This window comes from Neocloeon triangulifer, unplaced genomic scaffold (assembly GCF_031216515.1).
Source record: "Neocloeon triangulifer isolate White Clay Creek 2 clone unplaced genomic scaffold, ASM3121651v1 ptg000005l, whole genome shotgun sequence".
NCBI classification, from domain to species: domain Eukaryota; kingdom Metazoa; phylum Arthropoda; class Insecta; order Ephemeroptera; family Baetidae; genus Neocloeon; species Neocloeon triangulifer.
In genome coordinates, this window is record NW_026775548.1 from 818610 (window position 1) to 844018 (window position 25409).

At 36.6% G+C, this 25409-nt stretch overlaps 1 protein-coding gene across 1 annotated transcript in view; it reads right to left on the minus strand.

Annotated features, from left to right (window-relative positions):
• The window catches only part of LOC132193818 (uncharacterized), a 114919-nt gene that overhangs the window by 56093 nt on the left and 33417 nt on the right, over window positions 1-25409 (minus strand). Inside the window, exon 5 of the mRNA XM_059614722.1 lies at window positions 11975-12032. Within this exon, the coding sequence (XP_059470705.1) occupies window positions 11975-12032 (58 nt within the window). The remainder of the gene's footprint in view (window positions 1-11974; window positions 12033-25409) is intronic.

Here is a 25409-nt window from a genome sequence, read left to right on the forward strand (position 1 = left end):
CAAAGCAAATTTCACACCAATAAATAAAGCAATCGTTGGAATGAGTAATCCGCCTGTGAAATCGCTTTTTTCAAATTGGGCCAGTCGCACGCGTTTTTTTTTTTTAATTAAAAGGGAATAATTGCCGGCGGGGCGCAAAACAACCGCGCGAGAACAATACCGCGGGATGCTAATCCCCAGCTGACCGCTTTTTAAACACCTTCCGCACAACACCGCAGGTAAAAAATAAATAAAAATAAAAACCCCTGGTCGAGCGAAACAAAAGGTTAAAAAATGCTACTGGGAAAACGGAAAACCGAAGCCAATAAATATGGCGCAGAGTTAATTATTGCCTCTCTCTCATGAATATGAAAATGGGCGCGCGTGCCCGGAAAAATAATCGGCCTCGCGCGAATTCACGCAAATTTCTGCTCGTGGCTGAGCAGAATTTCCACTCGAGTGAGAATTCGCACGAGTGCATTTTCAAGCAACCTCCAATAAAAATCTCGTTACTTTAATCAAATCGATCCGGCTCTTGTGCAGAATTGCAGTTTCTCTCCATCACGCTCCAATCATTTCTCCCCGGAGACTTGTTTCAACTTTTTTCTCCTCGGCAAATCTCCATCTAAAGCTGCAGAGCATTTTTTTGCGATCACCGCGACCGACTTTTCGGCCGCGCCAAAAGCAACAAGTTCAAATAAAAGCGACGCCCTTGTTGTTTGCCCGTTTTTATTGCTAATCTGCTGTCGCGCGAGTTTCGACTTTTTTGCTTTGTTGTTCGGACTCTGCTGTTTTTTGATAAACCTCCTACCAAAGTCAAACCATGGCTTACTTTTTGTCGCGTTTAATGAATGAAAATTTCTCATGATAAAAAGGGAATGAATAGCAGGATCAGACAAGGATTTTTGGTGCTTTCCTTGGAAAGAAAATCAACACGATTAATGAAATTCATTCTGTAGGTAATTCAGTTTAAATAATAACATTTCTCATTTTCCTTGAAACTTTGCAGAAAATTATAAATACTTTCCTCAACATTATTCATTTTATTTTGGTGAAACAAATGAAATTCCAATATGCAATTTTAATCATCTGCCTATGATTTTCAATCAGTTTAAGATTTCTCAATTCACCCAAAATTTTATAGCCTTAAAACTAGGCCGTCATTTTCCAAAAAGGATTTTTCAGTTCATGTTTTGCAGCTCACGTGCCCCTTTATCGACGAGCAAAGAAAATGTCTGTTTCATCTGTTTGTCTCCGTTCACGGCGACGTCCCATTTTGCAAACAGCAATTTTCGCGATCAAAGAAGCAAGCAACGGTGCGAAGAAGGCGGAGAGAAGAAATAATCAATGCCGATATAAATCAGGCGCTCCGCTTCTTTCTGCATTTCTTTCGCAAGGAAAAGGGCGAGGGAAAATAGCAGTGCTGCTTTTGCTCTGAAACACGCTGAAAGAAACCTGTTAGCTTCCTCATCTCGTCGCTCCATTTCTTATTCTTTTTCAAGCTTCTTCGAACGTGCAGTGCGAGGGCGAAAGAGAAATAAAGAAAGAACGAAGCCTGTGTGTTATAATTTAACACACACGCCTCGTGAAAGATGCTTTTTCCGAAAGAGCAAAAGAGACAGACAAAGGCGGCGCGGCTCTTTCGTCGAGTGTGTAATGAGAAAATGGAGCTGCACTTTCATGTATAGAGAGAGAGAGACATTCGCACGTACAAAGAGAGAGAAAGAGACAAAATACACGGTGCCCCAAATTATTTCACATCTCCATTCAAGCGAAATGTCATGTACATTTTTGAAAATACAGCATTTTTCATCAAATTGTGAAATAGAGCAGAAAAAGATTTCAAAATGTTAATAAAATTTTTATTTATTTAGTAAATCTTCTATTTCCATTAAATTAAATGAAAATAATTCTCTTTGAAACTCAAACTAAAAGTAAAGATTTAAAACTTATTTATTAAAGTTTAACTCTGAATAAATAGAACAAATAAATAAATTATAAATTTAATAATTAGTTTTATTATTTACATTTGACTTTAAATTCGGTCAAATTATAAATATTTGCACAAAAAAAAGAAGAACGAAGCTTGAAATTTGATTTTTTTTTTCAAGATTTATATTTTTAAGTTGTAAGTTGTAATTTTTTCTCACAGGCATCTTGCTGAATTCCAACTATTCCTTCATTACATCTCTCAATTTGAATTTGTTTAACTCTTTTCACCCCTTCAGATCAGCACCTAATGTTGACCCAACCCGCACAGTCCTTGTCGGTTGACCGCGTCAGGCCGCAAAAAACCGCCAGATAATGCGTTTGAGGTTGCACAGGCTGGCTGCATGGGCAAATTCCACGCGAAATGGCACTCGGCCGAGGTGCTACGAACTGTAAATATTTGCAATGCAAGCAGCGGCAGGTCGCGCCGATCGATGGATTCGCCGAGCGCGCCCGAGAGCACGGCGAGCCTTTGTTCCATCGTCGCGAACAACTCGAACACGTTAATTTCCGCTCTGAAAGGGAACAACAGGCTTGGGATTAGGAAATGATGCGGGACGTTCTGGATGTTGATTTGAAGCAGTCTCGAAACATATTTACACTCGACGCACAACACGTCTTGCTAGCGAAACAAGAAAGTTTTTTCAGAACATACGTTTATTTTAAATTTATCTGTGTTTCTTCGAGTAAATTTAATGATAATGAATTTTTTAATAAAATTGTTTGATTCTTCAAGATAAAACTGCTTTTCACTCTTCAAATTTCAACAATTTTGAATTTTCGTTGCATTTAAAAAGAAAATGACAAAATATTTAACTTTGGGCAATTTCAATTCTGACTCCAGACTTTGTAATTCTTTTTCTGCAATGGTTTTGCAGGAATGTGAATAATCAATTCCGATTATTAGGAACATTATAAAAATTTTGTATATTAGCAAGGAATTAAAACTTAATTTTAGGTTTAAAACTTTTGAATGAACGAATTTAAAAATTTAGCCAGAATTTATATCTCTAGATATATTATAATAAATTAAATGTATTATTTGCCATCACGTCTGTTTTAACAGAATAGTTAATTTTGCCTCAATACTTTATTACCTTCTTTTTAACTCTCAAATTTCTAAAATTATTTAGCTTTTAAGCTCAAATATTTAATTTCCACACTAGTTTTCCATAAAAAAATGAAACTTGCCAAAACTATTTCGACCGATTTAAGCTCTCGAGCCAACACTTTGCACGAGCTTCTCAATCTTCTCATCTTCGCAAGTCGGTCCGCGGCAACTTCAGCCCTTGGGCAAACAGAGCCTTTCGCACGGGGGCGCGCGTCGAAAACTTTTAATACTTTGTGTTTAAAATTTGCCGAGGCTAATCTCGTTAGCGTGACGCACGAGTGGCTTTAATGGCGGCCTCAGCAATCAACCAAACACACTCACACGACCCAATTCTTCAAGCACAACTCGCCAATTAAGTGCCGCAGCCTCCCCCGCAGCACCCAATCTTTTCGGCAGCGAAACCACTTTGCAAAAATGGGTTATTGATTGACGCGCCAGATTAATTGCGATCGATGCCGCTCGAGGAGAGGAAAAAAGAAAGAATGTGAACTCGATGCAATGTCTTTAATAAAGAAAATTATGCTCGTTTGTCATTTGACGCGGGGGTCGGAAAATTTCTTTTGTAAAATCCAGGAAAAACATCCAAAATGTTTCACCTTCCGTTTCAAAGAAAATTGTGATTCATATTTTACAACAATAATAAATTGGGACAATTAGTTATAGTAAATTTATTTTTGTGTGTGTATCTGCTCAGTTTTTTTTCTTTCAGCAATTTAGATTTCCAATAATTTCGAACAGAAATATTGAAAAGATTACAAAGAAAGGTGATGGGAGACGAATTTGTAAATCTTTTCTGAGCCGCAAACTACAGCCGGAATATCATTTGCCAATACGCAGCGTGGCGTTTTTCCCACACTTTTCTGTCGGTGGGGCCACGAAATCCACCCCGAGACGAGAGGGAGGAGAGATAAGAAGATTTGGCGCTGATAGTGCTCCTGCGAGACGGACGGACAAGACTCGTCTTGAAAGGCGAAACATTCGTCGCGCCACTGAAAATCACTCGTGTTTTTTTCTTCTTTTCACCTCGGCTTTTCCTATCTGCCGGGCGCAGGAACCAATTTACAGCGAGAAAGAACCCTCGACTCGGCTCGGCTTCTTACACTTTTTGCGCGCCATTAAAAAAGTTTAAATTGAGCTGCTAAATGAGAAAAATAATTAATTCAGCCCCTCTTTCCGCGCTGCCAAGTTTTTTAACGCGATTATCCCGCTCATCGTCATAATCATCGCCCCCATCATACGCCTTTTTTATTCTTAGTTAATCTCATTTGCCCGGCATAGCTTTTAGCACCGAATAAAACCAACGTGAGCAGTGTTGAATTCCGATTACCAATTCAAATGGATTCCGACGCCGGTAATAACATTTTATTTTCCCTCTGATAAAAACACGCGACACACCCGCCCGACTAATTTGCATATTTTATAAGTAAATTGCGTAGCGTGCGGGGAAGAATTTAAATAAAATAAAAAAAAAAGAGATTTTCTGTGATTTCATTCATTTTAAGCAAATAACACGGTCATTTTTTTTATCAAGAGCATTAAAAGCAATTCAATAATGTAAAACTTCAGCTGGTTTTCACCAAATCGAAAGACCTGAATGATAAATAAAAGAAATATTTTTATTTTTGTTCGTTTGGAATTGAAATGTTTATAATATTTAAGCAAATCTGGTGTTTGAAAAAAAAACTTTAATATCAAAATAGATATTAAAATTCCAAGTTTCCATTGAAATTTAAAGGATCCACAACAGGTTTTACGAAATAATTAAGAAAAAGCACACTAGAGGCTTTGAATTTATTAAATATAATAAATTCATTTATTTTAATATAAATTGTTGAAATTAAATGTAAATAAAATATATTTCTGAACAAATTGTTTTTAGACACCTTAATACACTTGCATTGATTGACTGTGAGGCAGAATCGAGCCCATTTATATACGTTTGGCCGGCGAGCAATTGGATGGCTGACGTGAAACCGACTCTGCCATCCATCAAAGAGATCCGACAGCGCCAATTAAGGAATTGAGCTGGTGACGGACAGTCGAGGAAAAAGCTCGAGCTAATCTTCTTCTTCTTCTTCCTCCTCTTCTCTGCGTCAAGCGCAGTAGTTCATCTATTTTTTTATCGAGTCTGGCCGAGAGAAGTGGAGTAATTGAACGGCTTGTTTTTGTCTTGTTAGAAAAGTTTTGCCGGTTTGATTTGTTACTTTTTAATAGAGAGAAAGAAACCTGCAATTACGCTCGCCGTTGGATAATGAAGAGACCCCGTTTTGGCGAGCGTAATAATCGCGTTTGCCAGCGAATTAGTCGCGAGGTTTTCCGAGCCAGTGCCCGCGCCGAAACGGCTGTTTTTAGTTTTCGCAATTGTGTGGAGCCGCGAGACGAGTTATTGCGACAGATAAACGAGAAAGAGCTCGAGAGGTTCAAATGCGGCGCCGCCGAAATTGAGCTCGGCGACGACCGCACAATTCCCATGAAATTTCAGCCTCAATTTCCGCCCTCAATTGGGCGAAAATTTTCAGACCAGCATCACATAAATGTGCTTTGTTTATGGGAAATTCAAATTTTGAGAAAATAAGAGTAAAAAATTAATTCATTTTACAAGCCAAACTGATCTGATTGAAGCGACAAAGATTTTTTTTTATGAAATAATCAAAATAGCAATTGCTTATTTTTATAGGTTTTCAATTATTAACAACACTTATAAACCTCATATCTTTTTAATTTATAAAAATAGTAACAAATTAATAAAATTTTGGATCTTTTTCTGACACTTTCAGTATCTTTTATGAAAATTTTTCTCTTTGCTTACAGTTTTGAAATATCTGCAAGTCAGCTTCAAGAAATGGTTTTTCAAGATTCTTCTTGAAGATCAGTGTCAAATGAATTCAATAATACTTCTTAAATTTTAAATAACATACTTTTAACTTTAAAATTGACTTAACCCTGATGTAAAATTTTCAAACTTAACTTAAAGCTGAGTGACTATTCAATTTTAATGAATTAAACGATAAAAAAATATTCAAAAATTAGCATTTAACTCCACATCTAAACGAACTTTCTTATTTGATTCTCTTTGAATATGAACTCGCATTTGACTAACACGAACAGCTGTTGGGATTAATTCAAGCTTAATTAGCTTGAGCTGTGATGCAGTGTCGACTTGACAGACGTTGGGAGGATTTGTGTGTACCTGGATGCGATTGTAGTCGCGCACACACCTCATTACTCTCGTCGCGCGGCCGGCCTGCAGTCGAGGCAGGGAATTACGTAAGTGGCGCGATGTGTCTGTGTCAATAAATTCTCTGGCGAGCGATAAAGCCGTCATAACTATGCAGTTGAGCCGCGCGTTAATGTACTGCGCGCGAGTTGCAGCCCGGCCAGGCCACGACTGTCTCGAGAGTAATTATTGCCGAGGAGGAGCAGTTTGTGGGTCAGGCCGGGTGCGTCTTTCATCACCTGAATCGCGCGCGGCCCCTTGTAATCGCGCCGCCCGCACAGCCAGAATTAGGCCAAATTAATTGGCTCGCCCAGCCGGCCTTTTACAACTTCTCGGTCTTGCCGATAACTTTTTACAAAGATTAAAAGCATATCTAGTTTGAAATTTAAAACATATTTTAAAAAGTCTCCACAATTTTATTTGCAAATTAAATTTGTCACAGTGAAAATTCCCGTCCCTAATTTAATCGAATTTGACTTCACACAATGATACACTTAAATTTATCTCCCTCTCTTTATCTCTCGCCCTTTGTTTCACACATGCGAGTCGGGCTCATTTTTCAAAATTTAATATTCACAAAGCCCGTGTATAAAGAACAAAACACTTGGTTGGTGCGCGATTGTAAAATGCTCACGCACCGCAAAAGTTAGTTGGTCCGACCTTAAACAAAATCATGCTCGGCTGCGGCAGACAAGGGATTTGCCTGGCAAATTATTGAGCCAACTTAACCGTTTCACCCTCCTCGCTCGTTGTTCAAGTGGAACTGCACAAGGCGAAAGAAAGAATTCATATATAAAATTGGTTCGTTCGTTTCTGCTCGGCGGAACTCTTTATATGGCAGACAAGTAGCAATTGTACGTGTCTGATGGCAAATGCAATGTTCTTGTTCCCTGGATAAAGCCGGTGATTTTAATTACACGTAAAAAGGGAAGAAATAAAAATAAAACAGCGACTGGTGAAAATTTTCTTTACTCTTTAAAAGTCAGTGGTGCCATCTATTTTAGAACAAACAAAAATATCCTTTATTTAGTATTTACTCCACTATTTTATAATTACAAAAAAAATGTTTTATCTATTTACTGGTTTAATAAATTCAATGAATATGCAAAAAAAAAATACAATTTTTCATGACTTGCAACATCAAAATTGCGATGAAAAACTTAAAATCCTAAGCTTGAAACGAGGAGATCATTTTTCCCGCCAAATGAATTTGAACCTCAAGGGACGTTTGTATCCTGATTACAAATTAGTCACTGAATTTAAAAAAGCCAATATTCCAGTTCTGAATAAATTCACATAGACTCCCACCGAGGTTCAAATGCTTTTGCAGTAAAAACACGACTCTAAAAATCAAATTAAAAAAATTAGAGGAGCTTTTTACTTTCTTGCTCAAAACTGACTGCGTCTTAAAGTTGATACTAAAAGTCACCTTTTATTCATATAAAATAGAGACCTTTTCTCCGTTCCAGAAATACAACTTGGAGTCGTGTTCGGACTTTTTTCATCAGGCAAAAAGAGCTTGTTCGGACGAACGGCCTCTCTCCTCCTCCTCCTCGTCCCGAAGCAATAAAAGAGCCGGAGCGGTACTTGTTTTGCCAATGTAGGTATTAAATTTGCGCGGGCCCGGTGATGCACGACCGAATAAAAAGCTGTGCGATTTTCCAGAGTCGCTTCTTCGCAGGCTCGACGGAGTTTCAGTAGGTGCGTCTTATAATTGTATTAGTTTTAAAAGAAAAGGGCGCGCCCGCGTCCCTTTATTGCACTTCGGGGACGCCGGAGCAGAAACAAACTTTCTTCGCCGCGCTTCGCCGCGCTTCGCTGCAACATGGTTTTTGTCGCGCAGGTGAGCCCCGTCCGCAATTTTACTGCCTGATAATTCAGCTGCAGCGCCACTTTAATTTGCACGCCCACCCGCCTCCGGACCCAATTTACGCAGAACAATAGAGAGAGCGTAATTTCATTTTCCAGCACCAAATCAATTTCCGTCCGCCGACTCAGAAAGGGTTGGCGCACCGCCATTTGATGTTAACCACTTAAATTCGACCAGCGTTAAAGTGATGCGATCTTTTTATAAAAATTATGTCCTAAATTTGTGTTTGTTTTCAATAACAAATAAATTTTGATTTCGAATTTAACTGTATTTTAATTAAATTCTTTTTTATTGTTAAATCAATCTTCATTCCGGCTTATTTTGGCAACTTTAACAATCACATTTGATAAATAATGGACAAAATTTTATATAGATCCTTTTCCAGCAAAAAGCTTATTTTAAAAGACATTTTTGTTCAAATTTATGGAAATAAAATAACATTACGGTTAAAATTAGTTCCTTTCTTCTACTACAACATTGTTGATACCTTTAATCTTCATAAAAGAAAGATATTTTCAGAGGAAAGGAAATAATTTTTTCCTTAAAAAATCTTTTAAATTAAAGTTCTTTTATAAAACCTGTAGAAATTCGTACCAACTCTAATTAGCAATTTCAGTTAAAACGTCTGAATTTTTCTCAAGTATGATCAATTTTACAATTATTTGGTAAAACTTAAATAAACCTTCATAAAATATTGGTTTGTGAAAAGTGTTTGTTTTGAATCTTTGATAGTAAGAAAAAATATACCAGGCACTCTTTTTTTCTTCGCTGCCGTTTTCCGCCCTCCTTTTTTTCATTTGAAGGGTTCGCAAGAAACTCCACCCCTCTTTGCTCCTCATCAAAATCTCGCTGCGTATGTATAAAAATATTCACTTTGAAACACACTCGATGCCAAATGTACGCATGAGTTTGTTTGAGAGGGCGGACGCAGGTGAGGCCACCACATAAAGAATAAAAAACAAGCCTCTTTCTCTCTTTTCCTCGCAGGGCTTATTTGGGTCGAGTGTTTACCGAATGAAAAAAAAATGAAAGCCTGTCAAACTACATTTTTTTGCTGCACAAAGCCGAATTTGCTCCCGGAGAATAAATTGGCACTTTGCAAATACATTCATCGATCCAATGCGATTCAAGCTCAATTTAAGTATATAGACTAGCCATTTTCCAAATATTACATTTTTTACAGTGACTTAGTTTCACCTTTAATTTGAAGAAAAATAAGAAACTAAATATTTAATTTAATTAATTGACTTATCTTGATTTCGATTTTAACTTTCGAGATCAACCTGCTTGTTTCACTAACATTTTTTGTTTTAAATTTATGTTTATTTTAAGTAGAATTTCATTTTTTTTCGTTGGAACATAAATTTTTACTTCAATAGTTGAACCTTTAAATTATTTTATAGGAAAAAATTGTGAATGAAAACAAAATACATTCGTTGAATGCTGCAATTTTCAGAGCTTCGCTTTGCTCGGTTTGGAGAGGAAGAAATAAATTCCAAGCTTATAGGGAAGAGGAAAGAGATAGCCGAGAAGGCCTTTCCTGTGCGCGAGTGCGTGTTTATCATGTTTTTCCACTTGCCCAGTTCGGCGTCAATTCCGTTTGTTCATTCATCAAACGCTGTCGGCTCAGCTCGAGTGGACAAGAGACAAGGAAAGCACCATTATTTATGTTTGTCTCGTCGGTTGACCGAGAGCGAGTTTCTCGTTTCGAATTGATTGAAAAAGAAAGAATAAATAAGCGACTCGTCTTTAATTAAATTACAAATGGAAACGGAGAAGACGAGCCACGACACCCCATGTTCTGATACAAATAACAAGCACCGCTGTAAACAACGATTCAAAGGCAAAACTGCCGGCTTTGATAAAAAAAAAATGCCTCTGGCTGGTGTTCTTGTTTTGAATATAAACGGATTTTTCACAATGCTTTGCTTCACACCTCTGGAAAAGTTGGAAAAAACGCTGAATGAGATATTAATTTAACAATGGAGATTTAATGAGTTTTTTTGCTCATATAAAGTGGTGCGTGGTCGTAAACGTAACAGCCTCGCTCGGCTAAATTAGAATTGTCCATTTATTTCATGCGTGGGCTAAAACCGGGTACAATAACGTGGTAAATTGTAATGCAAAACAGGCTTATTTTCGTCGTTAATTTATTAATTACCAGAGGAGTAATTAAAACCAGGGAGAGAATGATTTTGGAAAAAAATTCGTTGAAATCAGAATAATAAGCTGCTTTTTTTAAGGGGGGGGGGGGAGATGAAAAATATATAAATAAATGATGATATATTCAATAATATATTATAAAACGATTTTTGCTCTTAATTTTAAGTTTTTTTTAATTAAGATTATTTTAGTTTAAATGTCTAATATAATCTTTTACTCATAATTTAACATAAAAATATTCAATTTTTCACTAAAATGAAAATAATTTACTTCACGATTTTAATTTTCGAAATTAACTTTTAAGTGAATTTAAATTAAATTTATTTCACTTCCACAAGAAATTGCGTTGACTTATCCGCTGAGAAATCAACCCTCTCTCTTGAATTATTTGAAAAAGAAAGTTACAAAAATATTTGTTAGGAGATATCGATCGTTTCGCGCACACAGAAGTGGCCCTGGTGGAGAAATTGGCCTGTGCATATGTGTTCGTGCCGAGAGATAAGGCCCGCACTTGACTCTTAAAATGTATGTCTCTTCGCATATATCGGCATATCGGATATGCCATGAATAATTCACCGCGCTTTTTGATGAACCGGGAAGCGGGTCTGATCGATGCAGCTATAGCGGCAGCAAAATTACATTCTTGGGCTGCTCGTAATCTCTCCGGCATCGCATATTGTGGTGTAATTTCAATTTTTCATGCCCTCCTGCCGCGTGAAGAATGTCAAACTATAAACTCGCGGCACTTCACCATCTACACACACAAAATGTTTTACGTTTAGGGACGCGAAAAAGAACAATTCTTATTGTAAAAGTTTTTAAATTTGGGTTTTCTAAAATTTTCAAATCAGTTTAGTCGTTATGATTCAGAATGTGTTAGACAATTGAAAATAAAATTCAAAAATGTATAGAACTAAAATTTTTAAAAATCTTAAAAAAGTGAATATCTTTTTAAATGAATTAATAATCTGCAAAAAAAAAACATAAAAAGTCTCTAGTAAGGAGCCTTTTTTTATAAAATGTAAGCAATTTTTTTTTCCAAAACTCAGTTACAATATTTTGAATTTTTGTCAGTAACTGAAAAGTTCCTTTGTCAGAACTCATTTTGTGACAGATGAATTAAAAATTTCAAAAACAATCACCGGTCTTTAATAAATACGGACGAATTACGGATTCCTGGATTTCTCCATTAAATGTCAGTTTCAAATCAGGTCACCAGCAAATTACAAGTTCATGGTTTTGTGGTGGCGTTACAAACTGCCATATTAAAGAAGAATTTTCAATTAATTGATTAACTTTTATTAAATCAGTCCCGCAAAAGTTTTTTGCTCATTCCTGCATGTTTGAGAAAATTAATTACTCAACTATTTTCATTACGAATCGAGTTCAAACGGTTTTTTCTGCAGCCACAAAGACGCCGCTGAGTGAAGCGAAAAGTATGCGATATAAAAATTCCACGCAGAGGTCGAATGAAATCAGCAGAGCGAATTCATTGATTCGAAGGTTGCGACGAGTTTTTTTTTCTTTTTACGACCGATGACGACTTGTTTACTTTGCTGGGGAGTAAGTAACTTTTCATCTCACAATATCAACGTTGCGAACTGGTGCAAACTTTTGCATCTAGTGCAATAAACATGGTACTCACCCTTTGTCGGTCCAACAGGGGTTGGTCTGCTCGAGCTCGGCCGGCCAGGCGCCAACCACTGAAACCACAAAAATCACCAGTTGACGAGAGCCAGAGCTAAACGTGCGGTGCTTGCTTAATTGATGCAACGTTCGGGCTGGATTTTGAAAGGGAGGAGGGAAGTGTTATGACGTTTGAAACACGACTCTTGTCATGCCATGAGGGTGTGTGGCTTTGAAAAGCGGAAGTTATATCACATGCCGGTTGTTTGAAAGGAGGGAAATGAAAAAAAAGAAATGATTCTGACGTTAGCAGACACAGGGATTAATTTCCGATGGAAAGGAGGAAGTCGTTGCAAAGTTAACAACCAATAAGAAATCTAAGAAGTGTATTTTTTTATTTATAAAATAAATACGTCCGATTTTATGAAAGACATAAATAAATATTTCCCCAAGATTGTTATATTCTGCTTTGTTTAAAATTTGTCTAAAACACGATCAAGTAAATTAAGAAGATCAGATATATTAAGGACAAGGAACTGTGAAATGTAGAATATTGACTATTTGTTTATACATCTTATTCTTCAAGATTGAAGAAATTCATTGAATAAACTGCTTCTCTTGAAAAAAGCCTTGAAATAGATAAGTTTTGCGAAATGTTAATAACTTAATTTCCAATAAATTATTTTAAGAGTTTCCATTTCATGTAGAAGGAATATTATTTTCTTGAAAGGAGAATTTGAGATATCATATTTTTCTGTTGAGTTGAATTGCATTCAGAGCTCTAAATTTTCTCCCCTTGTGTCGATTTATGGAGTACGTTTGGCGCTGAACTTTCATTATTCGCTCCGTCTCTTTACATAATACCGGGTGCAGCTCGTAAAATTAAGTCATTCCATTCAATATAGAGAGGGAAAATATGTAGATCATCGACCATTTGGCGTGTGCGTACTTGTTCCACACCCGGAGATATAAAAAAGCACACCGATGTGGCCATAAAAATTCAGAATCGTCAATTCCTCTTGCCTTGGAGAAGGAAAATCGAATGCATTTCGCCTCTCTCTGGAAAAGCACACATCATAACTCTCTCTTTCGATCGGCATTGTTCGTCGGCCAGCGCCATCCAACAATGTAATAACTGCAATAAAGGTTCAGGTGCCGCCAACAATGATAAATCGATGCCCGCCGCGGGTAATGACGTATCGAGAAATGATAAATCTGCGCCGATAATTGGCACCGGCCGCTCTCGAGAAAAGAAACTGCCGCACAAAACCGACTTTCTTCTTCGAGAGCACTCTCGAGTTTATATCGGCTCCAATTTTTCGATCAAGAGGACCTTTTCTTCGTCGATGCAGAGAAAAGAGGTTATTTTTTCCGCAGAGAAAGCGAGTGAATTGAGAGCGAAATGTTTCACACACGAGTTGAGACAATTTTCTCTCTGCAGCCTCAGCAGCAAAAATAAAGAATCAGAATATCTGCAAAATTTCTATTAATAAATCTGAAAAACATGCATCAAATAATTTAATTTGATTTTATAGTTTTGATACTTCAAATTAAAGAAATTTGGCAGATAAGTGTGAAAAAATTGGTTGAAAATTTGCGAAATTAATTTTCATTCAAAATAAATTTAAAGCAAAGCCCTGGACGAGATTCTCTTTGGATAGTTCTTTCTCCTTGGCATTGAGGCCGGCAGAGATGCAAAATACGACAACACTCAAAATTTAAGCCATGCGAGGCAACAACGACTCAAAGAGCAATCCGGCGACACAACAACTTTTCTATCCCGAGCAAATCCTCTTTGTCGCGCACATAACAAGTCGAGTTTGTTGAGAAGAATCCGGCCTGCTTTTCAATTGGTGCGCGCGGCCATATTTAATATCTTTGTGGCTCGGACGGACAGACGGGCTTGTCCTGCAGGGCTTTGCGCGGAAGAGCTTTTTGTTTGTTCGCCCTTTTCGCCGGAGCAAAAGTAGCATCGGACTCGCTTTGTCTCTTTCCATTCTGCAAAAGACCGAGTGAGCATGCACAAGAGGTCGATTTTAGGTCCTTTCTCTCTGCTCTATTTTTGCATTAACTTTTGAGTTTAGCATTCGCCGACTGGAAAGCTCTAAAAAATACAAACCGGACAGAGATTTTCAGCTGTTGGGCACCTTCAAGAAAATCACACATCCCTACTAGAATTAAGCTCGTTTTATATGAGATGTCTGGAGAAAAATAAAAACATTCTTCAAGAAAATTTTATTATAAAAAAGACAAAAATATGAGTTGTCATTTTAATTTTTCTAGATTTATTTATGAAGATTAAATTATTACGATTATTACAAAACAAGATTAATTTAAAATAATATATTGATCAAAAACGCTAATTTAAAAAAAAGATTTTGTATTGGAAAAATAAAAATTTATTGATGCCATAATTCACTTCCGGTTTGGTTAGATATGAGAATTGGCGCGTCAACCACGACGGTCAAAATGGCATGTGGTCCTAAATCATGTCGGTTCCGCTTTTCAACAGGGTTTTAGTCGTTTGGAAATCCCATTGTTGATTGCACAATGGTCGGATGCGCATTGTCAGCTGGATTACAAAACCACGAGTCAAAAAATGGCGGAACCAACTTTTGTGATAAGCGAAATATGTCAGGGGTGAATGATTCACTTTCCAAAAATGTTATATTCATTTCTGAATTATTCTGTGTAAGAAACATTTTCAACGTTGCAAAAACCTGTAAAACGTCTCTACATAATATGCAAACAAAAAATTTAAGTATAATTTCAATATATTTTTAAAGTTTTCTACTAAATCTCCATAAGTTATAATTGCCTGATGGCGCGCTTCAAAATTAACTTGATAAATTCTCGAAAGACAATAAAATTAGGAGAAATTTAACAAAAGCTTTTTTATGTGGAATGCTGGAAATGTTAGAGTAATTTTTAGGAAAATTCTCAAACAACAGCAGTTCAGAATAATATTATCTATTTTTATTTTTTTACGATGTTACAAAAAAACTAGAGGAAAACTAAAATTGAAAATATAACCAAGTTTTTATCAAAAATATGATCTTCCTCTTTCAAGGGACACTATTTTTTTAATGAAGCAAATAAGATGCATTTCCATTTATTGATATCAATAAATTTGAATTTTGTCTGAAACAAACCGTTTTCCAGAGGCTGAACAAGCCGCGTTAAGTGCAGAACAATGGGCCTCATCAAAATCGATTTTAATTCAGCATAAATTGGTTTTCACGGCTCGCAAATTTGCTTTCAGCGGCGACACAAAGGACAACTCGCTAATTCGTCGCACAAATGGGCCGCAGAGAATGTTGTTTATTAAGTGCGCGCGCGACGATATAACACATAAAACAAGCCTACGCACGCCTCTGCCCTACAACAAACACGCACGTCTGCTTATATTTCATGGTGTCGGCGCCGCCGAATTAACATATTACGTGCGCTGAACGCGTTCGCTTTATTGCTTCAGAGTCTGACAGTGAGGATGTTGCAAACTTTTTAGCCAACCTGCACGGTTGCGGCGAAAAAATTAATTTGAAAGTTCTTTATTGCGCGGGACCATCTCCGCGCAGCTGCAATTTATCCTCAAAAGAGATCCAGCCAGGCCTGTTATCTCTCGTAATGAGGAAGCGCGCCAAAGACCGGCTTTGTGCGAGGGCTGTGGTGCCGACAGTTGCACTCCAATCTGCACTTCATGCATCCGTGCTTTGAAATCTTCTCTAACATTGACAATTATTATACACCTCAGAACTCGTTATTCATGATTATAATTTCAATCTTTGAAAGTTTGAACAAACGTGAGGATTTATTAAAGCTAAAAAGAATAATTTCATGAAAATGTTTAGTCCATCATTCTAAGCCTTCAAATTTTTAAGAAAATTCAGTTCCTCAAATGGAGTTGATTTTTGATACCTCAAATTTTAGTTAAAAATGTTGTTCATCTTTTATTGTTTTTGTAGTTTTTACTCTTTTCCAACAAAAAGTGATTGAATGGCTGCCCTTTTTTTCTATCCCCAATTTAGAAAATGCTTACATTATAAAATAGTGTTTTTGAAATTTTAAATGTTACATTGCTCTATATTATTATAGTTGAAAGCTACGCACATTAAAATAAATTACGAAGCAAAGGAGAGGAATAAAAAATTCACAGATAAAAAGCATTGAAAAAAATACAAATTTACCCTTTAACCTTTTTCTTTTTTGTGTTTGTAATTGAATCAGATCCCTAAGGAAGAGGTTAACAAAACAATTTCTGTCGCTGTAAATACTGTGAAATAATCTCTCTCGTTTCTTAAGCGGCAATTGTTTTATTTCTGCGGGCTTTGTTTATTTTCCCTGTCATTGAATTCTGATCTTTATTTATTGTTTCTTATGAATGGTATCTTGTCCATATATTTTTCCAATTGAAAAAACAATATTGAAATATTATTCCTCATTTTCATGATGATTATTTTTATACTTCCTGAAAATATTCATTTTTTTAAGCTAATTTCCTTTGATGTTTGACAAATTAATGCATTTTCCTACAATAATTCATAACATAGTTTTTATAAAAATGGAATGGGGCTGTTTTCCGTGCATGTCCATATTCACCACGGTTTATGAGGCATGAAAGTGAAAAATTGTTTGCAGCCGGAGCGGAAAAATCAAGTTCAGCCACCGAGTGCCGGCGATTCGTTATTTTTATTGCTTCAGACGGCGACGAGTCGTTTGGCCATAAAGAAGAACAATAGTTGAAGCGCAGTCGTAGTTTCATGCACTGCACCATTTTCACTCGCTCTCTCGCATGAAAGACGCTTTTTGCCCCTGCAATGAAATTTATCGCGCGACGCTCACCGTCGAGTGAAAACTTATATAATTATTTGGTCGTTCTTTGCACCTCCCGTCGCAGCAGCAATTAAATTATGCTGCTAGGAATGAAGTTTTCCGCCAACTCGGTTACTTTGCACGGCAGTAATTTCGCAAGAACTTTGCGTGTGCAGTTGCAGCCTTTTAATTCCAAATTGCAATCGACAGGAAACGTTTCGTTATCATTAGAGCTGACGAATCCATATATCAAGGCAAAAGAAAAGAAAAAATGCTCTTTGATGTTTTCCTTGAAGCTTTGCCAATTAATACAAATAAGAATCTTTTAAAGAACTTTTTCAATTAAAAGTACAAACGTTTGCATTAAATTGAAAAACTTTCAGTACATCCTTTAAAGTACTAAAAGCCTTGTAAAAGTTAAATTCATTCCTGAGAGTTGAATTAAAAACAATACCTTTGATGAGTATAAAAATTGTATTAAAGAACAAAACTGGCTAAACATGAGAATAATGTGTTTTAATAAAAATCAAATATGTTTAAATAAAAGCCTCAATCTTAAAAAAAATAAAAAAGTCTTATAATCCAAATTCTTAAAGAGGAAATTATGGTACCTTGACTGTAATTAAATTTACTAAACTTTTAAAGTAAATTTTGATATCGACCTACCTATTGATTTTATTTTGTCAACTTGATTGATTTGATGTGAACGTAATTTGATGAAATTTTTATCAATTTTGATCAGGTTAATTGTTCAAAAAAATCATTTTAGAAAATTCCTATAACAAACAACGTTAAAATTAAAAAAAGTTCAATACAAATTAATTAAATTTTTCTAATGATTTCTCCTTGGAACTTAATTATTCAATTAACAAATCGATGCTAAAATGCAGGGAAAAATTACATTTAAAATTATTAATTTTTTTTTTAAATAATAATTATTTGAAATAAAAGTGATTATATTTCCAATTAATTAAAAATCTTTTTCTAATCATTGAGGCGAATTTTCAATTAATTGAAGTGTTACTGATCAATCTACGTTTCAGGAAGTGACGATGAGATTAAACGAGTGTCCTTTTTATACCTTTTTTCCGGGTGCAATAAAGACGAAAGAAATGTGCGAGTGTGTCCAGCCGGCCTAATTTATCTGGGTTCCGCGCTTATATCGGGTCGCACAAAACAAATGGGGGCGTCGCGCGCACCTTTCGGGCCTAATTGCGTGCACCTCGCCTCGCCTCGCCTTTGCCAGGGCCAATCTCCATCAATCACGGGGCGCTGGTCCTTTCCTTTGTGTGCCATTTTTCAGGACGCGCGGCGCTCGGACCGACACGGTTAATTGTATCGATTTTGCGGCCCCGACGAAGCCTTTGTCCCGCCGCCGCGCAACGCCATAAATCTTCATTGCCTGTATCGGCAGCAATCATTTCCGCCCCTAATGAATTCAGAGCCCGAATCTCTCTCTGCGCTGACTAAGGCCGAACCGACGCACAAAGGATGATTTATTGAAAATTAAATGATGAGAACGACCCTCGCCCATCCACGGCCAGAAAGAGAGACAGACAATGGCGTGCGTGGGCGAGCCGCTGCCAATTCTGCCTTTGACATGCAAATGCGCGGCGGCGCCTAATTCATCTCTCGCTCCCTGTATTTTTTTTTTAACTCAGCGCTCCCCAAATGGAGTGTGAAAGTTGCAACGTTTTGGCCCTCATTATAGCACCAATGACGCAATGACCTTGATATTAAGAATAACATTACAAGGTCATGTAATGTTGATCGCTGTAATGAGGTCCCAGAATCAAACGAAGTTTGTTGAGACAATGAAAAAAAAAGCATTTAAATTTAAACCAAGGTTTTGAGACACAATTATAAATCACAAGAAAAAACGTTGAATTTTAATGAAAACTCTCTAATTCTGCCCCATATTTTCAACATTTTGAACCAGCGTGAAGAATTTGCAAAGATCCATTGTACGAATATATTCATCTTTGAGTGAATTGATGAAAAAATTAAAAAGATTTCACAATTCTGGAAAAGTCCAATTCAATCATAAGAGTTTGAAAGTTTTCATTTCATCAACTGAATTCGGGCCTGTAAAATATATTTTCAATTTGCTTTGAACATTGCACAAAAACTAATACATTATAAAGCCCTTTTGATATCCATTTACCTCTTGACACTTGACGACCATGTTCGTTTTAGGTACATTTGGGTGGTTTTCAATATTGGCTAAATTCAATTAAAGATGAATTAAAATTTGCTTCTCTTAAAAGATGGAATTTAATGAGGAAAAAGATAACGAATTGAAATTGTGAGCAGTGGAGGGTTCAACATTAACATCTGAGCAGTGGCGCAAGAGACAAGCGTAATCCGCAGCTTTTTGAATCGCGTTGTTCAGCTCCAGAAGATTTCAATTCAAATTTTCCGGCCCAACGACCAGCATTCGAAGGCACACTCGACAAAGCATCACAAATGAATCTCCTTACAAGTTCCCGCACGCGCTCCGAAAGAATGAGAAATTGCTCCCTTTGGCGTGTTGTTTCAACGTCGTAATGAGCCGCTTTATTAAAATGTTCGTCGCGTACTCAAAATTTTATGGGTGTGCCGCTGCCGCTGGCGCGTCTTAATGAGTCTCATTACTCGGTCAATCTGGGGAACAAACATTTGCTCTACGACCCTGCGCAATTATAATAAAATTGCAGTCGCTAATTGTCTGCGGCACAATTCAAAAGGGGCTCCACAATTATACATTCAAAAAATTCAACTTCAATACAAATTAGAAATAAACAATATTCATGTGACATGTTTTAATTGAATATAAATTTGTATTCTGTATATAGAAAATTAAACATTTTATTTGAGTAATGATTAATTGAAGTTAAATAATATTAAAATTTAATTGTGTCTTTGTGCAAATATAAAAAAATGCAGCATTTATAATTCAAATAAATTAAAAAAAAGTTCCTAGCTGATATTGAATTTTTTCGCACTTTTCTTATAAATAAATTTTTGCACAAATATGGCTACCCCCGTTTTAGTTTGCTGCCATTGTTCTTGGCCGTCAGATGATCTGAGTGCTCTCGTCGTTGCCCCATCTTCTCCGTAAACTCGGCTTTCTTTAATGCACCTTCGTAATTAGCCACGCTTTGCATCCATTAAGCCGTAATCTCTGCTCTAATTGATCATAAATAATTCCAGCGCTCGGGGCAGAGTTGCGTAACGAGCAACTTATGCACCGAACACGCTTTATATATCACTTGAATGGAATCACGTTGCGAAGCTTCGCGTGGTCATAATCTTGTTTCAAAACACACAAGCTCAACCGCATATCAAAATGGAGAGATTTTCGTAGAATTCAAGCAACTGAAATTAATTACTTCAACTGAGAAGGATTACAAATTATAATAGATCTGATTTATATTATTTTATTAACTAAAAAAAGAAGCAACAATTATCATGATATAACTTAACATGACTTTTGAAAATTAAATAAATATTAATAAATTATCTGTTGAAATAAAACTTGGAATTTATTATTCCAAACATCCGAATATCAGAGAAACGATTCTGAAGAAAAAGTTATCGCGCAAGGATTCTCCAGGAACGTTTCTACATTTAAATTTCAACTAAAGAATCTTTCCTTGAGAATCCTTGCGCGAGGAATTTTTATTTATTTTTTTTTCGTTATTTATTATTTGAGAATCGTTTCTCGAGAATCGTTTTGAGAATCATTTTTCTGATATTCGGACCCACCCTATGTGACTAAAACCGTCTTATTTTTGTCATCAGTTAAAGCGGGAAAAATTTTGCCTCTTTTTCAAACTCCTGACTGCAGATAATTTTTGTTCCTTGAAAAATAAAATTATTTATGTTCGTCCTTGTCTGAGTAATCCGCGTCTTGAAGGACGCTTATCTGGCCATATCTTTGCAGGCGTAATCTGCGTTGGCGTCCGTTTGCTGCAGAACTCGCTCGGCTATATCAAGCGTGCGACACACTTACAGGTGTTCTTGATGCGCTCGTCCGTTACATGCAAATGAGCCTCGGCAGAACGAGCCCGTATTTTCCTTTCTTTCTCGTCGACTGGCTGGCTAGCTGGACGGCAAACACCACCACCGCTTGCTTATTACCCACAAATCACCCGCAACGCAAAAGTTGCCACTGTCAGCCGCACACTCGAGTGTTTCTGAGCTGACGAGGGTTTGCAACGCGCTCGCCACGTACGCCGCGCCAGTTGCATAACTTTCTTGCACGTGAATACAAATTTTGCTCTTCATTTGCTGGCAGTTCCAAGTTGACATAAGACTGATGGACGTTTTATTTATTTTTGGACAAATTGAAGTTCGAAGTCAGAACTTTAGATCAAAAGATTCTCATTTCAAGTCGTTTTGGGTCGCACAAAAAATCTCTGAATAACAATTTTCTAAAAGTTTCATAGGATAGTGCGATATTATTGATATTTAACGATATTTTAATTTCATATTTTTTCATTTTTATAAAAATAAAACAATCTCTTGGAATTTCTAACCATTTTTTTCCAATTTTCAATTAATTTATCAACAATCAATTAAATTTATAAATTTAATAATTTAAAATTAGGGGCTTTTTTTGTTTAAAATGTTGTGAAAAAAATTCTAAAACAACAATCTTAATATTTGTGAAAATAAATTTTTTGTCCGGTTAATAAGAGAAGATCTGAACCATTATTGTTCAAGAGAAATAATAATAAACTAGCAGAACATTGAACAAAAAGAATCAAGGATCATATCAGGTTGAGACGCGGATTTCTTTTGTCTGTTTGGATTTTTCCTCGTCCCAAATCTCTTGGCCAGTGTTCCGTCGCCGTGGTCGCAAAACTAATTTTCTTCTCCCGCTGTTTCTCGTGCGGCAAAAATGAAACGAAATAGCGAAAGGGGATTTGTGTGTGCGAGCGAGTTTCATGCACAAAGGAAACCAATCTGGCGTTTTATCGCCGCCCATGCGGGCAGGCATCGCTGGAATTCAATCTCTGAGTGAATCCGCGGCCAGCCGCAGCAGAGATGGATCGAGGGCGTTATTACGGCAAAAAAGCTGCAGCGTCACATGATAAAATATTGTGTAAAGAAGCGCTTGTCTCTTGTTTATGAGGACACGCTGTGAAAGGCTCTGAAAAATTAAATTTTTTGCTCCCGCAATTCATCTCAAAGGGACACGCTCGGCTTTTCTGCTTTATTTCAAAAGAGCAGCGACTGGATTTCCGCCATTTTTCCCTTTTTTTGTATGTTCTCATCAGTTGAAAACTCTATATTTGCACTGAAAGTCAAATTTGTGCCGCATATTCTCTTTACTTTGCGATTTTAAGGCGATTAATTAAAAACTTTGCACATATTCAATTTGCTCAGGCTTTGAAACTTTTGCCAGAGGATTTAAAAAGAGCTGAAAATGTTTGCCGACTTCCCAAAATTATGTCCTACAGATGTAATTTCAAGCCAAACATTTTTAAGTATTGAAATATTGACACTTGCATATAAAATAAATTTATTCCCTTTATAATTATAGAGCAAAAAAGTTCCAATAAATGTAAAAATATGCACAAAATAAGTTACACAAATTCCAATAATGAGGTATGGCTTGATAAATTATTAAAACTTACAGGATCTGTGAAACGGATTTTTTGGCTGACTTTTTTAGGACAAAACTTTTAACCATCAGACCGATTTCGGTGAAACAGACAATTATAGAAGAGGTTATTTCATTAAAAATTGAAATATGTCATAGTTTTCCGTTTAAAATAAAAAATTAAATATCCTTAATCAATTTCAAGGCAAAATTTTTCACCCATTTTAATGAAAATCCATATAATTTTATGAAACTTATTGCTTCCCATATCGTTTCTCTTGCTCAGAGGCGAGGGACTGAAAATCACCAGACGCAGAAAGTGGCTAAAAATTTTTTACAATGGTTTGTCAAGGATTTTATTTCTTACTAAATTAGAATGTCTTTGTAAACACAATTAAAGTTTTACTAATTATGAACCTCTTTACATGGGATTAGCAAAGTTTTAAACCGTTTGAAGAGTTTTAATTTGGTTTTAATCATCTTCAAATTTCAAGAATCATGCAAATTTGATGAAAATTAGTCAAACAGAAATTCAGTTTCACAGCTTAAAATGTAAACTAATAATTTTGTTAAACTCTTGGGCTTATGTAACTTTCCAAAAATAACCTTTTTCTTTTTCAAAAGCCAGCAAACTGCTGCTGCTGCCGACTGGGCGAGCGAGCGAGCGACTTTGCTGTCCCGCCGCACAAAGAGAGAGGAATTCCCACAAAGGCCGCGCTGCACGCCCCGGATATTTTATGGCTTTTAATTTAAACCTTTCACATTGACAGCCCATAAAATTTCTGTAGATTAGTTTTGCGCCGCTCACATCCTCTGGAGGTGCCAACAAAGCGGCAGGTGAGGCACGCCGAGTGAAAATAAAAGAGAGGGAGACGCCGTGGCACAAAATTGGAGCCTTTTTTACGGCCTTAATCAGGCAAAAATGGGCGCGACAAATTCGAGATAAATTTTACGAGGGACGCGCCGCCTCCTTTGTGATCATAATCACGGCAAATTGGTCCCTGGGGTGGGGGTCGAGACCGCCCCCGTCAAATTTGTCGTCCGCGCCTTAACAAGAGTTTATGTGTGTTGGTTGCAACGGTCGAGAGATTTCTGCGACCCCTGAGGCCGCCTTATTAACCTTTTGCGTGGTCACGGCTAAATTTGTTTTATATCCTCTTCGGACAAATGAGATTGCGGCCCACACGCCTAATAAGCCTCCGACACGTGCTAAATTAAAACTCATTGCTTCAAAAACATCTCTATGAATCCTCAGTGGGATTTTTGCGAAGCGCGAACGTTTTGATTATTTTCATTGCGCGCGAACATTGAGAAAAAACATTCAAGTTTTTTTTTTATTTGAGGTTCTTAAAAATAAATCAAAATGGATTCTCAACACTTTTGATGCAAAAGCTTTTATTTGATTAATCGGAATTGGATTGTTTTTTTTTAATACTCTGATGTTCATTTATTGCAAAGCTCTCTGTATCGGAAATGATTATTAATTCCTTGAATTGGGTGGAATAAAAATACATAAATTACAATTCTGAACATGGTTGATTGAGCCTTGTAGCATAATTGAATGGTGAAAATAATTATAGTTTAGTTTCCTCTAAACGAACCGAAAAAAAAAATATGTTAATTTTAATTTACTCTATGCAATTTTCAATTGAAGACTCTATAAAATAAGAATTTTTTACTTGAAACTTGATTTTTGACAAGCTTGGAAAGACAATTTCTTACTTTTTTTTTAAATTACGAATTCAAAAACAAATTATAGTTTCCTGATACTCATCTATTTCTATTTCCGCAGCTTTAATTTTTTACATTTATTATTAAAAAAAAAGGCTTTGCTTAAACCCCCAGTCCTCCTATTGAATGTAGAGAAGGAAATAAATTTCTTACCACAAAAAAGTATTTTTGCAGATTTCAACATTGGCATTTCCTCATTCCTTACATTTCAGTAACTTTTCGTCATCCCTCGTGAAGATATATCATGTATCAAAGAATGAAATATCAATCGACTTCAGAGGAAAAGAAGGAGGAAAAAGCGTCAAATATCTTTATTTCCAGGAAGTGGCGGAAAATCAGTCGAGTACGTCAAGTCGATATACTTGTTACCGAGAGATGAGGAAAAAGAAAAAGGAGGGCGATGCATCACGGCAAGGCTAGCGTGAAATTGGTCAGTTGTCGCGCAGCAAAGAAACAAATTCGAGCGATAAATCTGTTGCCGCGGCGACGGCGATATTTTTGCAATTTCGGTCGGTCCACTGCGGCGGCGGCCTTGGCGGCGACGACGACGATACGGCCCCGCCGAGGAATGCGAATTTGATTCTGGCAATTCGCTGCACGCCGCCCATAAATACAAGACTTGGAAAGAGGAAGTGCTGCTTTGAAATTTATGGGCCCCTGCACTGCTCGAATCGAACACGCGCTGCAGCACAAAGTTGGTTGGTCTTCACATGTATCGGGTCCATTGTGATTCATATCGCGCGTTTATTTCGCATTCGTGACTCGTTCAATTATACTCGCGTTTATTTACGACGATTTCCAGTTTGGCGCAGTTTCCAACTCTTGTCGAGCCTTTGAATGGAATATATGCAAGAGTCGAATTCGATTTTGAAATTTAATATTAACAAAAATGCACAATTCATCTTTGGAGAGAATTTCAAAATGAAGCTTTTCTTTTGTTAGAAAGAAATTTCATCTCCTTTGGAAAAGGTGAATGAATTTTTATTTATAATTTTCCAAGAATAACTATTTTTGGAACCGAAATTCAATCTACACTGAGGGAATATTTTCCTGGAAACACTTTTGTGTCATCTTTTCTCATAATATATCTCTGACAGAATGGAAAGCAAGATCAAAAGCTATATTTAATCAAGTACGTTTTCGCGGAATTTCTGTCAAAGCGCATCGCACAAAATGGCTTTTTTATAATTTAGAGCACCCGCGGTCTTTATTATTATGCTTTCTGGATTATTTTCTCGCGTGTCTCACATTCTCACGCCAGAAAACGTTTAAAGAGCTTTTTCAAGAGCGAGATTAGCCGCCGAGTTGAAATTTAATTGCC